Consider the following 17,251-nt stretch of genomic DNA (forward strand, 5'->3'; position numbering starts at 1 on the left):
AACAACACAAAAGCCTATCATTTCATTCATCATAGACACAAAAATTCTAGATAAAATACTATCAGAACAGAGTAAGTTATTAAAATAATTAAATATTAAAATATTAATTAAAATATTATTAAAATAATAACATTCCATGAAAAAAATGGTGCTATAATTTTTCATCAATAATGTACATAAAGATGGACCCAGGAGCTTAACTAAAAATTAAAATTCCTAGGTTCTATTCCCAGAGATCAGTTAGAATGGAGTGAAAACACGTATATTTTAAGTCTCTCCTCCCCCCAGAGATACCTAGGCAATTATGGCATATGTGGTTTTGTGGGATAAGGACAAAACTTTAGGAAATGCTGAAGAGAATTTTTTTTTAGAAATACAAATGTTATTCATATTGTTAAATCAATCTCCATAATTCAATATATCTCCTAAATAAAGGGAAAAAAAAACCAATAGATATTAGTCTCAATACCAACAGATACTTAAAAAATTTACTAAGATTAAGCAGCAAATAATAATAAACTTAAAGATTTGCCATGTAATTATCTTTACCATTAATACCAAGAAGCCAGGGAGGCTCACCAATCTTAACCAATGCTCTTTTGAGGGTTATTGCATACTGATGGAGGTGGGAAAATCAGCTCCTGCCTACACAGTCTATAAGCTTACAACAAAGCTACTGTAATTAAAATAGTATGGTACTTGTATAAGAATAATTAACTGAAACAGAATACAGCATTCAAAAATGGTTTAAAATACCATCACATTGGGATTAGGTTTTCAACATGTGAATTTTGAAGGACACAAACACTCAGTAGACACTGTAGTGTTCAGAAGAGTTCAGGATATCTCTTATCATTTTATAGGGATCTATAAAAATGGATTAAAAAATGGGTACCTAATATGTGACATATCAATATTCCAATTTGTTTAAGGGGTGGGGAGTAATATTACATTTAATTAAATAGTACTAGTAAAATGACAGTCCATCTGGGCAGAGAAAAAGACCCTTACATTATGCTACAAAACATGTATTTCAGATAGATTAGATCTCTGAATATAAAAAGGATATCTATGAAAATATTCTAAGAGAGTGAAGGAAAATTAACATACAAACTCAAGGTGGAATCAACCTGATGGAACCAAAAACACAGAAGCCCTAAAACCATTAAAAAAAAAATGATAGATTTTTAAAACACTTTTTTCGACAAGCTGTAACGTACATACAAAAAGAGCACAAATCCTAAGTGAACAGCTGAATGAACTACCACCAAGTAAGTGCTCCTGTAAAACTACCACCAGGTCAAGAAACAGACGACCTCCAGCTCCCCAGAAGCCCTTCTCACGCTTCTCCTCAATTACCATCCACTTGTACTGTCCCAAAGGCAAATATCATCCTAATTTTTAATACATTAGTTTAACTTTGCCTATTTAAAAACGTAAGTAAACGAAATCCTACATAAGGTATATAGTCTTTTAACTTTCTCTTCTTTTGCTTAACATGTGTGTGAGATTCATCCATATTTCTGTGTGTAGCTATATGTCATTTATTTCCAGAGCTGCATAGTATTTCATTACATTAACCATTCTAGACATTCTACTGATGAATCTTTGAATTGTTTCCAGTTTGGGAGAATTAAAAATAATGCTGCAAGGAAAACTGTGTCCATGTGTCTTGGTGAACACATGCATGCATAAGTATATTAGGTATATACTTAGGAGTGAAACTATTTGGTTAAAGAGAAATCATATGCTTAACTTTAGTATGTATGTCCAATTTTCCAAAGTGGAAGTACCAACTTATACTTCAATCAGCAGTGTATGAGAATTTACTTTACTTCACATCCTTGACAAAATCTGGCATTGTGTCTTTTAAATTTTGGCCGAAGATGATTGATTTGACTACATAAAAGTTAAATATTTCTGTATAAATAGAAAAAAGTGGTATTTATTACTAAGGAAATTGTTTAATAAATTAAGGTACATCCAAATCATAGACTAATATAATGCTATGAAAATAAGTTAGATCTCTAGATATTGTCCGGAAGTGATATTCATGATGTGTTGCCAAGAGAAAAAAGCATGTAGCAGAGTTAAAAAGAAACATACCAAACCTAAACCAAAACCAAACATGAATACTCTCTTATATTTGTGCATGCATGCTTGTATAAGCATAGAACATGCCAAATCATTAATATTTCTGACTTTAGGGTCTTAGGAGAGCCAGGTTAAGTTTGATTTCTTATAAAAGCATGTATTATTTTTGTAATTAAAAATTCCAATAAAAATGCCAACAGAAACAACTTCCTGCAGCAGATGCAGAGAGTTTACCAACTATGAACAAAGCACTGCCCTGGATTTTGGCATAGTTTCCTAAAGGCTTATCATCTGATGGAGGAGACAGCTTGGTGGAGAGACTGTCATTTCAAGTTTAGCAAAAAGATCATTTCCTGTTATACCACACAAACTAGCACAAAATAACTTTGAACTTGTGATTTGTCAGTGTCATTTGTCTTTCCTTGGATTACCTTGAGAGAGCCTTCTAAAATAAAAGGAATCTTTTCCTTCTCTTTTTCTTTTTCTTGATCTGATATCTCTGTTTTGCTCATTTCTTTGTTACCTATAATCAGAGAAAATTAAACTTCTTAGTAAAACTCTCTAAAATAAGGTTTCATAGAAGGACCAAGCGTCTGGGTTGTAGGGGATCCCCATTCACTCATCTCTGAATTCTTTTTTTGCCATCTCTAGAGTGGACATCTGAAGTGGAACTGAGCTCTTTTAGGGATGAACAACTCACCATCTGTAGAGGCAGTACATTCCATTCTCAAAGTGTTGAGATTTTGAAGCTTTTAGTGAACTGGACTCTCTCTCACTAGAGTTTTAACCTAATTAATCCTAATTTAACCCCTTAAGACCACACAGAAAAAATTTAACTTTTCTTTCTATACTGAAGCCCTCCTCTTGCCATCATAGTTATTCTGTTGTGAAGATTTACATCTGTCCTGACTTGAGAGGCCTCAAACTGAATGCAATACCTACCAGGTGTATTCCAATCCCAATTCCAAATAAACCATTTTCTGAATTTGGTCCATAGACACCCAGATAATTATTAAGCTTTTGGTTCTGCTCAGAAGCAGAATAAAGAAAAGGCAGTCAACCCACAATTTTTGCTACTAACAGTAAAGTATGGCCTGGACACGATTGTGAGAGGGCAGCCCTACCTGTCTTTTTAGATAGTCCCATCGAGTATTCCAATTACCTAGTGCTGTCCTGCTGCACCCCATCAGGAGGAAAGCTGAGTTGATGGATGGATTATGTAACCATTTTGGTGAAAGGTGAATGCTTCATCTTTGACTTGGTTTTCCAAGTTTTATTTTAGAATCAAGCCAAGCAAATTGGCTTTGGTAGTTTATAGTGGTTGCAAAAACTTTGGAAATTATATAGTTTTGCTTCTTTATAGGAAATCACTCTCAACTTGGTTATCAGAAACAATGAGTATTATTCACACAGAGCTCATTTCCTTTGTACGAACCCAGTGAAATATCTTTACTTTCCAGATGAATTACCTCAACATTTCACTTATTTATCAAGTATCCTTCCTCTTTTTCTCACCCTCTTCTCTCTGACTGACAGCATCAAAGCCAAGAAAATTGACAACAAAAATGAAAATATCTATTGATCCAACATCCTGTAGAGCCCATGTCACAGGCCCCCAATAATCCGTTTTTCCTTCGTTTTTAAATTCTAACTCCCAGTTAGTCTCGGGACTATTTTGTTTACTCTTCCAAGGAAGGTCTTGTTTTAATCTCACTTTGGAAGCCATAATGATTCTTACAGAGACATACTGACTCTGAATCTAACTCACATATTGCCAACAAAACTTAGATAGGTGAACCTATCAATCCCAGCAAAATAAAGACATTTGGCATTTCTCAGCATCACACTGGATCTGAATAGATTGAATCTTTCAGATCTGGCAGGAAGTATGGTCAATATAAGACAAGTATCAATCAATATACAACAAATATTTTCATCATATTTAGAATGCAGCTATTCTATTTTTTAGGGAAAGTGAAGAGTCTCAGAAATTTTGTGGATAACTCTTTTTAATCCTGAAATGTTCACTGTCTTGATTAAATTAATAAATAGAATGTCTTTGGACTTATGTATAAGTTCAACTGGTTACTTATTTTTAGATTTTTTTAATAGAATAAATTTTGCTAGTAGAAGAAATTTTGGTACCAGCAGATTTTATTTCCAGCTCATTCTTGGTCCTACTGATTTCCTCAGTCATGTTAGCTTCCTGATATACAGCTTCTTCTTTTATGATCCAATCTTGAATGGATTTTGCAACAAGTTCCAAATAATTCCTAAAAAAAAAAGCAAAGAACAGCAGGTGACAACTGAGCTAATATTAGTTAAAGTCAACAAGTGCTTAGGATACTGATTGTGCAAATGAAATTTTAAAAAATGAACTGATTCTAAATTGCCCATGTAACAAATGTAATAGCAATATATCCTAGAATATATTTTGTACAAAGTAGTCATATATAAATATCCAATAAACATTTGAAAATTGTTCAGCTTCCTTCATGATTAAAGATGTATAAAATTAAAAATTAGATATTTCCATCCAAACCAAAGATTAAAATGCTTGATAATACCAAGAGTTGATGACGGTTTGGAGAAACAGTCATTCTCAATGCTATTAATTGGAGAGTAATATGGCAAAATCTCTTTTTAGGGCAATTTTATAGCACAATAGGTACTATCTTAATTGACTACCAGCTAAGTGACTCACTGTACTAGCTGAAACACTGCACTCTTGCTATAAAACTTACTGGCCCTTGAATACCCATATCCTAAATACTACACCCTAAGCTGCTTGTGCATTTATGTATACATCAGCATCTTATTGCTTACCAGGATTCAGTAATATTTGCTCCCAAATCCATTTATTCTATTTATACAGATTATTGTAATTATTTTAACTAAATGTTATGTACACTTACAATATATGAATGTCCAAAGAAATTTGTTGCTAGGGAAAAAAGTTGAAATATCTAGGTTTGACAATAAAAATTAGTTACTGTCAAATTGTATGAAAGTGAGGATAAAAGTTTTGAAAAAATAAAGCTAGATGAATTCTATACTCAAGTTGCTTCATTATTTTCTTTAATTCTTGATCTCTTTTAAAGAAAAGAAATGTAAATTGGAAAAGAAGTAGTAAAACTGTCATGGTTTGCACATGACATGGTACTATACATAGAAAATCCTAACGATACTACCAGAAAACTACTAGACCTCATCAGTTAATCTGGTAAAGTTGTAGGATACAAAATTAATACACAGAAATCTGTTGCACTTCTATACACTAAAAATGAAATAGCAGAAAGAGAAATTAAGTAAACAATCCCACTTACTATTACATCAAAAAGAATAAAATACCTAGGAATAAACCTATCTAAGGAGGCAAAAAACCTATACTCCAAAAACTATAAGACACTGATGAAAGAAACTGAAGAGGACACAAACAGATGGAAAGATATACTGTGTTCTTGGATTGGAAGAATCAATATGGTTAAAATGACCATAATAACCAAGGCTATCTATAGATCCAATGCAACCCCTATCAAATGCCCAATGGCATTTTTCACAGAACTAGAACAAAATTTTTAAAATTTGTATGGAAATACAAAAGACCCTGAATAGCCAAAGCAATCTTGAAAAAGAAGAATGGAGCTGTAGGAATCTATACTACAGACTCAGACTATACTACAAAACTATAGTCATCAAAACTGTATGGTACTGGCACAAAAAACAGAAACAGACCAATGGAACAGGATAGAAAGCCCAGAAATAAACCCACACACTTATGGGCAATTAAAATCTATGGCAAAGGAGGCAAGAATATACAAAACACTGGAGAAAAGATAGTCTCTTCAATAAGTGGTGCTGGGAAAACTGGACAGTTACATGTAAAAGAATGAAATTAGAACACTCCCTAACACCTACACAAAAATAAACTCAAAATGGATTAAAGACCTAAATGTAAGGCCAGACACTATAAAAAGCTTAGTGGAAAACATAGGCAGAACACTCTTTGATATAAACTGCAGCAATATTTTTTTGGATTTGTCTCCTAGAATAATGGAAATAAAAACAAAAATAAACAAATGGCTCCTAATTAAACTTAAAAGCTTTTGCACAACAAAGGAAACCATAAACAAAATGAAAAGATAACCTACGGAATGGGAGAAAATATTTGCAAACTATGTGATAGAGAAGGGATTGAGTTCCAAAATATACAAACAACACATACAGCTCAATAAAACAAACAAACAAACAACCCAATCAAAAAATGCACAGAAAATCTAAATAGTCATCCTCCAATGAAGACATACAGATGGCCAATAGGCACATGAAAAAAATGCTCAATGCTGTTAATTACTAGAGAAATGCAAATCAAAACTACAATTAGGTTTCACCTCATACCAGTCAGAATGACCATCATCAAAAAGTCTACAAATAATAAATGCTGGAGAGGGTGTGGAAAAAAGGGAACTCTCCGGCACTGTTTGTGGGAATGTAAATTGGTACAGCCACTATGCGGAACAGTATGGAGTTTCCTTAAAAAACTAAAAATAGAGTAACCATATGATCCAGCAATCCCACTCCTGGGCATATATCCAGAGAAAACCATACTTTGAAAAGACACATGTACCCCAGTGTTCACTGCAGCACTATTTACAATAGCTAGGACATGGAAGCAACCTAAATGTCCATCAACAGAGAAATGGATGAAGAAGATGTGGTACATATATACAATGGAATATTACTCAGCCATAAAAAGGAACAAAACTGGTCATTTATAGAGATGTTGCTAGACCTAGAGAGTGTCATACAGACCAAAGTAAGTCAGAAAAACAAATATCATATTAATGCATATATATGGAATTTAGAAAAATGGTATAGATGATCTTCTTTGCAAAGCAGAAATAGAGACACAGACATAGAGAACAAATGTATGGATACCAAGGGAGAAAGGGGTGGGGTGGGAGGATCTGGGAGATTGGGATTGACACATATACACTATTGATACTAGGTATAAAATAGACAACTAATGAGAACATACTATATAGCACAGGGAACTCTACTTAATGCACTGTGGTGACCTAAATGGGAAGGAAATCCAAAAAAGAGGGGATGTTGTATATGTATAGCTGATTCATTTTGCTGTACAGCAAAAACTAACAAAACATGGTAAAGCAACTATACTCTAATAAAAATTAAGTTAAAAATAATAAAAAAAATTTAATAATAAAATACCTTATTTGCCTAAAAAAGGAGAAAGAAATAAACTGAAAATTGTAGACTATGAATTATGGTTACACAACATCTTCATTTGGAAGGTAAAAGATATCTCAAACTCAACATGCCCCAAATCAAACTCCTGATCTTCCACTCCAAACGGCTCATCAAGCCCTTTGGCCTCTTAGCTGATGGCAAGTCTGCACTTGTCATCAGGTTGAGTTAAATAGGTCAAATACCCTGAAGTTATCTTTGACTACTCTTGTTTCTCATGTTCTTCTTCCAATCTGTCAGGAAATCCAAATGATTTTTTTAAAACATATTTAAAATACATTCAGAATCTGATCACTTCTCATTCCCTTTACCACTACCATCCTGGTCTGTCACTACCACCTTTTGCTAGGATTGCTTCCATAGACTCCCAACAAGTCTCCTTGTTCCTACATTCAACCCCTTGTAGTCTATTCTAGAGAGAGCAAGTAGGAAGATCCGTTTCATCCTTAAGTCATATCATGTCGCTCTTATGCTCAGGACCTTTTAATAAGTCTGCATTTCAAACAAAACCCAGAATCATTACTACTGATCTGTGATGAGAGAACACGGATGTATGTATTTCAAATGAGATAACAAAATAAGGAATATTTCAGCATGCAATGATTCAGGAAATTTGCCACCCACAGATACTTTCTGAAAGAATTACTCACAAATGTCTTCCAGCTGCGTTAAGAAAAAACATCCAAGACAATATGGGATATAAGTAAGAGTTGAGAAATAATAAAATTTACAATTAAATGTAGGCAACTATTTATGCCACTTATTTATGATTAAAAAATATTACTTTACAATTGGAAATAAAATTTTTAGGCAATTTCTAAATCGGAGGTAGGAGATTTGTTGGGAGTAAGTGAAAATATGTTAAAGATTTTAACATTTTCTGTGAAATGATATTAATATTCTTTAACCCTAGCTATTACATAAAAATGTTTAAATATGTGATTTAAAAGGATAAGTGTAACTTCTAGAAGAAAATAAATAGAATGTATGACTTTTAAAAATCACATGCTAAGAATGAGCTAAGAAAATTGAATCTAACAAAAGGAAGGAAAGGGATTAATCCTGAAGTAAAAATGTGTGTTTACAAATTTAATGGTAAGACACAGTCCCTGGCTGCCATCTTGGATGCAGTGTCCTTTGCCTCACTTCTGCACATGGCTCGCCTGAGCTGAAGTGTTGGTGGCAGCCAGTCCGCACTAGGAACTCTGGTCGGAAGAGCCGGATGCAATGCCTCTACATGTGGCTCCCTGTGAGCAAGGGAAACCCGACTAAGCACAAAGGGAAAAAAAGCCATCTCAGAGCTGTGACTGTTTTCAAGGCTATTGTTTTTCTCTGTGGAACACTACCTTTGGGGCAAAACAAGGAAGAAGCAGGTGATTCTAACGTGCAGGACAGAAGGAGAGACACTGCAGGCCAGCTTCTCCAACTCTGAAGGCACTCCAGACGTGTGGCTCACAGGGTCTTGGTGCTCCGACCAGGTGTCAGGCCTGACCCTCTGAGGTGTGAGAGCCAAGTTCAGGACATTGGTCCACCAGAGGCCTCCTGGCCCCACATAATACCAATCAGCGAGAGCTCTCCCAGAGATCTCCGTCTCAATGCTAAGACCCAGCTCCAATCAACGACCAGCAAACTCCAGTGTTGGACATCCCATGCCAAACAACTAGCAAGATGGGAACCCCACCCATTAGCAGAGATGCCTCCTAAAATCATACTGAGTTCACAGACACCCCAAAACACACCACCAGATGTGGTCCTGCCCACCAAAAAGACAAGATTCAACTTCATCCACCAGAACACAGGCACTAGTCCCCTCCACAACGAAGCCTGCACAACCCACTGAACCAACCTTAGCCACTGGGGTCAGACACCAAAAACAACAGGAACTACAAACGTGCAGCCTGCAAAAAGGAGACCCCAAACACAGTAAGTTAAGAAAAATGAGAAGACAGAGAAATACACAGTAGATGAAGGAGCAAAGTAAAAACCCACCAGATCAAACAAATGAACAGGAGATAGGCAGTCTACCTGAAAAAGAATTCAGAGTAATGAGAGTAAAGATGATCCAAAATCTTGGAAACAGAATGGAGAAAATACAAGAACCATTTAACAAGGATCTAGAAGAACTAAAGAGCAAACAAACAATGATGAACACCACAATAAATGAAATCAAAATTTCTCTAGAAGGAATCAATAGCAGAATAACTGAGGCAGAAGAACAGATAAGTGCCCTGGAAGATAAAAGAGTGGAAATAATTGCCACAGAGCAGAATAAAGAAAAAAGAATGAAAAGAATGGAGGACAGTCTGAGAGACCTCTGGACAACATTAAACGCACCAACATTCGAATTATAGGGGTCCCAGAAGAGGAAAAAGAAAGAGACTGAGAAAATATTTGAAGAGACCATAGTTAAAAACTTCCTTAATATGGGAAAGGAAATAGTCAATCAAGTCCAGGAAGTGCAGAGAGTCCCATACAGGATAAATACAAGGAGAAACATGCCAAGACACATATTAATCAAATGATCAAAAATTAAATACAAAGAAAAAATATTAAAAGCAGCAAGAGAAAAACAACAAATAACATACAAAGGAATCCTTATAAGGTTAAGAGCTGATCTTACAGCAGAAACTCTGCAAGTCAGAAGGGAGTGGCAGGACATATTTAAAGTGATGAAAGGGAAAAACCAACAACCAAGATGACTCTACCCAGCAAGGATCTCATTCAGATTGCACAGAGAAATTAAAACCTTTTCAGACAAGCAAAACCTAAGAGAATTCAGCACCACCAAACCAGCTTTACAACAAATGCTAAAGGAACTTCTCTAGGCGGGAATCACAAGAGAAGGAAAAGTCCTACATAAACAAAACAAAACAAGTATGAAAATGGTAATAGGAACATACATATTGATAATTACCTTAAATGTAAATGGATTAAATGCACCAACCAAAAGACACAGACTGGCTGAATGGATACAGAAACAAGACCTGTATATATGCTGTCTACAAGAGACCCACTTCAGACCTAATGAAACATATAGACTGAAAGTGAGGGGATGGAAAAAGATATTCCATGCAAATGGAAATCAAAAGAAAGGTGGACTAGCAATTCTCATATAAGAAAAAATACACTTTAACATAAGGACTATTACAAGAGACAAAGAAGGACACTACATAATAATCAAGGGATCAATCCAAGAAGAAGATATAACAATTGTAAATATTTATGCACCCAACATAGGAGCACCTCAATACATAAGGCAAATGCTAACAGCCATAAAAGAGGAATTTGACAGTAGCACAATCATAGTAGGGGACTTTAACACCCCACTTTCACCAATGGACAGATCAACCAAAATGAAAATAAATAAGGAAACACAAGCTTTAAATGACACCTTAAACAAGATGGACTTAATTGATATTTATAGGACATTACATCCAAAAACAACAAAACACACTTTCTTCTCAAGAGCTCATGGACCATTCTCCAGGATAGATCATATCTTGGGTCACAAATCAAGCCTTGGTAAATTTATGAAAACTGAAATCATATCACGTATCTTTTCCGACCACAATGCTGTGAGACTAGATATCAATTACAGGAAAAAAAAAATGTAAAAAATACAAACACATGGAGGCTAAACAAAATAAGCAGGAGATCACTGAAGAAATCGAAGATGAAATAAAAAAATACCTAGGAACAAAGGACAATGAAAACATGATGACCCAAAACCTATGGGGTGCAGCAAAAGCAGTTCTAAGAGGGAAGTTTATAGCAATACAATCCTACCTGAAGAAACAAGAAACACCTCGAATAAACAACCTAAACTTACACCTAAAGTAATTAGAGAGAGAAGAACAAAAAAACCCTAAACTTAGCAGAAGGAAAGAAATCATAACTATCAGATCAGAAATAAATGAAAAAGAGATGAAGAAAACAGTAACAAAGATCAATAAAACTAAAAGCTGGTTCTTTGAGAAGATAAACAAAATTGATAAACCATTAGCCAGACTCATCAAGAAAAAGAGGAAGAATCAACAGAATTAGAAATGAAAAAGGAGAAGTAACAGCTGACACTGCAGAAATACAAAGGATCATGAGAGATTACTACAAGCACCTATATGGCAATAAAATGGACAACCTGGAAGAAATGGACCAATTCTTAGAAAAGCACAGCCTTCTGAGACTGAACCAGGAAGAAATAGAAAATATAAACAGATGGATCAGAAGCACTGAAATTGAAACTGTGATTAAAAATCTTCTAACAAACAAAAGCTCAGGACCAGATGGCTTCGCAGGCGAATTCTATCAAATATTTAGAGAAGAGCTAACACCTATCCTTCTCAAACTCTTCCAAAATATAGCAGAAGGAGGAACACTCCCAAACTCATTCTACAAGACCACCATCACCCTGATACCAAAACCAGACAAAGATGTTACAAAAAAAGAAAACTACAGGCCAATATCACTGTTGAACATAGATGCAAAAATCCTCAACAAAATACTAGCAAACAGAATCCAGCAGCACATTAAAAGGATCATACACCATGATCAAGTGGGTTTTATCCCAGGAATGCAAGGATTCTTCAATATATGCAAATCAATCAACGTGATACACCATATTAACAAATTGAAAGATGAAAACCATATAATAATCTCAATAGATGCAGAAAAAGCTTTCGACAAAATTCAACACCCATTTATGATAAAAAAACTCTCCAGAAAGTAGTCATAGAGGGAACTTACATCAACATAATAAAGGCCATATATGACAAACCCACAGCCAACATTGTTCTCAATGGTAAAAAACTGAAACCATTTCCACTAAAATTAGGAACAAGGTTGCTCACTCTCACCACTATTATTCATAGTTTGGAAGTTTTAGCCACAGGAATCAGAGAAGAAAATGAAATAAAAGGAATCCAAACTGGAAAAGAAGTAAAGCTGTCACTGTTTGCAGAGGACATGATACTATACATACAGCATCCTAAAGATGCTACCAGAAAACTACTAGAGCTAAGCAATGAATATGGTAAAGTATCAGGATACAAAACTAATGCACAGAAATCTCTGGCATTCGTATACACTAATGATGAAAAATCTGAAAGAGAAATTAAGCAAATGCTCCCATGTACCACTGCAATAAAAAGAACAAAATACCTAGGAATAAACCTACTTGAGACAAAAGACCTGTATGCAGAAAACTATAAGACACTGATGAAAGAAATGAAAGATGATACAAACAGATGGAGAGATATACCATGTTCTTGGATTGGAAGAATCAACATTGTGAAAACGACTATACTACCCAAAGCAATCTACAGAGTCAATGCAATCCCTATCAAACTATCAATGGCATTTTTCACAGAACTAGAAGAAAAAATATCACAATTTGCTTGGAGACACAAAAGACCCCAAAGAGCCAAAGCAATATTGAGAAAGTAAAATGGAGCTGGAGGAATCAGGCTCCCAGACTTCAGGCTGTACTACAAAGCTGCAGTAATCAAGACAGTATGGTACTGGCACAAAAACAAATATAGATCAATGGAACAGGCTAGAAAGCCCAGAGAGAAACCCATGCACATACAGTCACCTTATGTTTGATAAAGGAGGCAAGAATATACAATGAAGAAAAGACAGCCTATTCAATAAGTGGTGCTGGGAAAACTGGACAGCTACATGTAAAAGAATGAAATTAGAACACTCGCTAACACCATACACAAAAGCCAACTCAAAATGGATTAAAGACCTAAATGTAAGGCCAGACACTATCAAACTCTTAGAGGGAAACATAGGCAGAACACTCTATGACATAAATCACAGCAAGATCCTTTTTGACCCACCTCCTAGAGAAATGGAACTAAAAACAAAAATAAACAAATGGGACCTATGAAACTTAAAAGCTTTTGCACAGCAAAGGAAAGCAGAAACAAGATGAAAAGACAACCCTCAGAATGGGAGAAAATATGTGCAAATGAAGCAACTGACAAAAGGATTAATCTCCAAAATTTACAAGTATCTCATGCAGCTCAATATGAAAAAAACAAACAACCCAATCCAAAAATGGGCAGAAGACCTAAATAGACATTTCTTCATAGAAGAGATACAGATTGCCAACAAGTACATGAAAGGATGCTCAACATCACTAATCATCAGAGAAATGAAAATCAGAACTATAATGAGGTATCACCTTACACCAGTCAGAATGGCCATCATCAAAAAATCTACAAGCAGTAAATGCTAGAGAGGGTGTGGAGAAAAGGGAATCCTCTTGCATTGTTGGTGGGAATGTAAATTGGTACAGCCACTATGGAGAACAGTATGGAGGTTCTTTAAAAAACTAAAAATAGAACTACCATACAACCCAGCAATCCCACTACTGGGCATACACCCTGAGAAAACCATAATTGAAAAGAGAAATGTACCATAATGTTCATTGCAGCACTATTTACAATAGCCAGGACATGGAAGCAAGCTAAGTGTTCATTGAGAGCTGAATGGATAAAGAAGATATGGCACATATACACAATGGAATATTACTTAGCCATAAAAAAGAAACAAAACTGAGTTATTTGTAGTGAGGTGGATGGACATAGAGTCAGTCATACAGAGTGAAGTAAGTCAGAAAGAGAAAAACAAATACCGTATGCTAACACATATATATGGGATCTAAAAAAATAAAGAGGTTCTGAAGAACGTAGAGGCAGGACAGGAACAAAAACTCAAATGTAGATAATGGACTTGAGGACACAGGCAGGGGGAAGGGTAAGCTGAGACGAAGTGAGAGAGTGGCATTGACATATATACACTACCAAATGCAAAATAGATAGCTAGTGGGAAGCAGCTGCATAGCACAGGGAGATCAGCTCGGTGCTTTGTGACCACTTAGAGGGGTGGGGTAGGGAGTGTGGAAGGGAGACGCCAAAGGGAGGAGATATGGGGATATATGTATGTGTATAGCTGATTCACTTTGTTATAAAGCAGAAACTAACACACCATTGTAAAGCAATTATACTCCAATAAAGATGTTAAAATAAATAAATAAGTAAATAAATAAATAGAAATCCCAAAGAGTCTAATAACCATGACAGAAGTTGTATCAGTAATTAAACATCATCCCAAGTCCAGATATTCTTATTTAGAAGTTTTACCACATGCCAAAGGAACATATATCTTAGTCTTGCACAAACTCAATCAGAAAATCAAAAAATAGAAATGAAAAAGGAGAACATCAACCCATTAATTTACGAGGCTAATAAAATCCCAATACGAAAGCCAGACAAGAACGTTTAAAGAAAGGGAAATTATAGCTGAGTCTTACCCACGAATACAGGTCCAAATATTGTAAATAATCTATTAGCAAACCTAATGCAGTAATTTGTAAAAAAAGATAACATAATGGACAAATTGGATTTTCACAGGAATAAGGTTGAACACTAGGATATCGATTAATAAAATTTAGCACTTTAACGAATAAAAAAGAACACCTAAATTGATGTAGAAAAATCATTTGATATGATTTAATAGTTACTTATGATTAAGAACTCAGATCAAACTAGTAACAGGAAGAACTTTTCTAACCTAATAAGGAGTATTTACATAAACCCTACAGTAGAAAAACAAAAGCAAAAACATACTTAATAGATGAATATTCAAAACCTAGAGCAAGACAAGGATGTTCACAAAATTGTATTGGAAGTCCTAGTCAGCAGAGAAATGAAAAATATAATTACTGGAATGAGAAACAAAACAAAGAAAAGCACAGTTTAAGATATTAGCTTGGTACATCTGTTGTGTGCCTTAATTTTGAAAAATCATCTCATGACTTTAAAATGTGTGTTCCCATGTATGCATATATGTATGCACACAACCTATTTCCCCAATTATTCTATAGGACCATGTTCGTCCTATCTTTCTGTATCCCTTAGGACTAAAACAATTCTATACAAATAATAAATACTGAATATACATTAACCAGTATCGAAAAATAATGAAAAGTCCTCATTATTAATAAGGAGAGAAAGCAAAATTTTAAGTTAGCAATGGAATAAGGATCTGGGAAGGAAAAAAATCGCTGATTCCTAGAGGCCTCAGTTTGCTGGGAACCTGACTGCATGTGCCACTCAGCTGCCCTACTTTTGAGTCTTCCCTAGATCAAGTGGAGTTACCACAAACCAGCATGCAGAATGTCATGTTTTGTAGTTCCTACTTTAAATCTTTCAGAGGCTGTTTCATTGGAGTCTAAATGAATCAAATGTAATTTAGTAATATCCCCACTAGATTCAATGGGATAGGGAATGACATCTGTCTTCCTTGGGGAGATAGTTTCAATGCCTATCAACAGTGCCTGGCACACACATTCAACTTGGTGAGCTGAATTGAATCTATAGTATCACACAAATGTTTTTATCAAGTTTAACCACCCAGCTTAGGCTATAAGAACTAAAAACTAGGTAACTAGCAAACTAAGCTAAGACAACTAACTAACCAAACTATCTAAGTTGGTTACCTGAATCCAACATTAGAGTGAAGAGCAATGTTCCAATGTTCACAGTGCAGACGTTGCAAATTCATTGGATTATGAAAGACCAACAGTAAAGAGTTATCTTGGGTGTGGTAATAAGAATCAATACACTTGTATTGCTGATTGGCTTCTTGAAGAACCTGAAAATCAAAACAAATCCATTGTTGTGTCTTTTTATCCCAAGAGAAGGGTCTCCTGCTAGGGCATTTCTCTGCCCTCTTATTTTTCTCCACTTATCTCCATGATGTTAGTCAAGGTGAGAGCATAGATGGCAGACGTTTTCAGGAGCATTTTAGCAACTTTTAAAGAAAAACAAATCCTAGGCTCCAGGCATAGAGGCATTTGCTCAAGTGTTCTTCATTAATGCTGGGAGATAATAATTAAGTCTAGGAGTTTTTTATTTAACGTTTTCCATGCCTTCATATAGATCATCTCATTTTGTCATCATAAAAGCCCCAGATAAATAGGTATGATTATTTTTTCCATTTCAAAATATTAAAAGCTGCATTTTTCAGCATCAGTTGTGGCCAAGAGGGGATAAGATACTCGTCCAAGAATATGGAGTCCCTAAGTTCTGGTGCCAGGGCTAATACCAGTCTTTCGACTCTACATGTCACATTTCACACTCCACACAGTGCTCTCCACTACACCACGCTGTAGTACAGAGACATGCTGTGAGCGGTCCTCCTGATATTGTTTCTACATGACTTCTATCCCTGGCCCTTTCCAAAACATTCTATCTTCAGCATTGCAATTGCAGCCACAAACAGAGGGGCAGAGTAGGCAGCTCGCTGTCCTGTTGCCTTTTCCTTATGCCAATCAACATAAAGAAATATATGCATAGGGAAAGCAATTAGACAGCTGTGGGTTTTTGTTTTTCTTGTCTATATCAATTCGGTGGCGGCAGCTTTCTGTTCTCTACCTTTCAGATGATCTGAAGGCATGGAATTGCACATTATGTCAGGAAAGGACTGTTTTACTTTTGCTTTCAATTTTACACTGGTAGCATAACTAAAATAATATATGTACTTCCCCAATCTAGTCCCCTCTATGAGTGTCTTTATGAAGTGGCATTTCAATTTTTACATCTGTTCCCTGAGAGCCAATACAAGAAACACACATGTGGTAAATATTTTTGCATTTAAAAAATTTTGCTATGTGGGGTGCTATCCATTACTTTACTTTTTTTGGCAAATTCCTTTCATATTTTAAGTCCAAAAAACAAATATTTTTATTTCTGATGAACCTGTATTCTTCCTTGTATTAGAGAGCTCCACAATCTTTGTGTTTTCACATTTACTTTGACTGCTGGGGTAAACATCTATTAAGTATGTTTTTGTTTTTGTTTTTTTGCTGTAGGGTTTATGT

The 17,251-nt window shown here is 35.2% G+C and overlaps 1 protein-coding gene across 1 annotated transcript in view; it reads right to left on the reverse strand.

Moving 5' to 3' along the window:
* SPAG17 (sperm associated antigen 17) overlaps positions 1-17,251 on the reverse strand; it is a 219,757-nt gene that overhangs the window by 99,754 nt on the left and 102,752 nt on the right. The window contains 3 exon segments of the mRNA XM_065887534.1: positions 2,526-2,617; positions 4,177-4,367; positions 15,869-16,023. Coding sequence (XP_065743606.1) covers positions 2,526-2,617; positions 4,177-4,367; positions 15,869-16,023 — 438 coding nt within the window.

The sequence above is a fragment of the Phocoena phocoena genome, chromosome 1 (assembly GCF_963924675.1).
Source record: "Phocoena phocoena chromosome 1, mPhoPho1.1, whole genome shotgun sequence".
Taxonomy (NCBI): domain Eukaryota; kingdom Metazoa; phylum Chordata; class Mammalia; order Artiodactyla; family Phocoenidae; genus Phocoena; species Phocoena phocoena.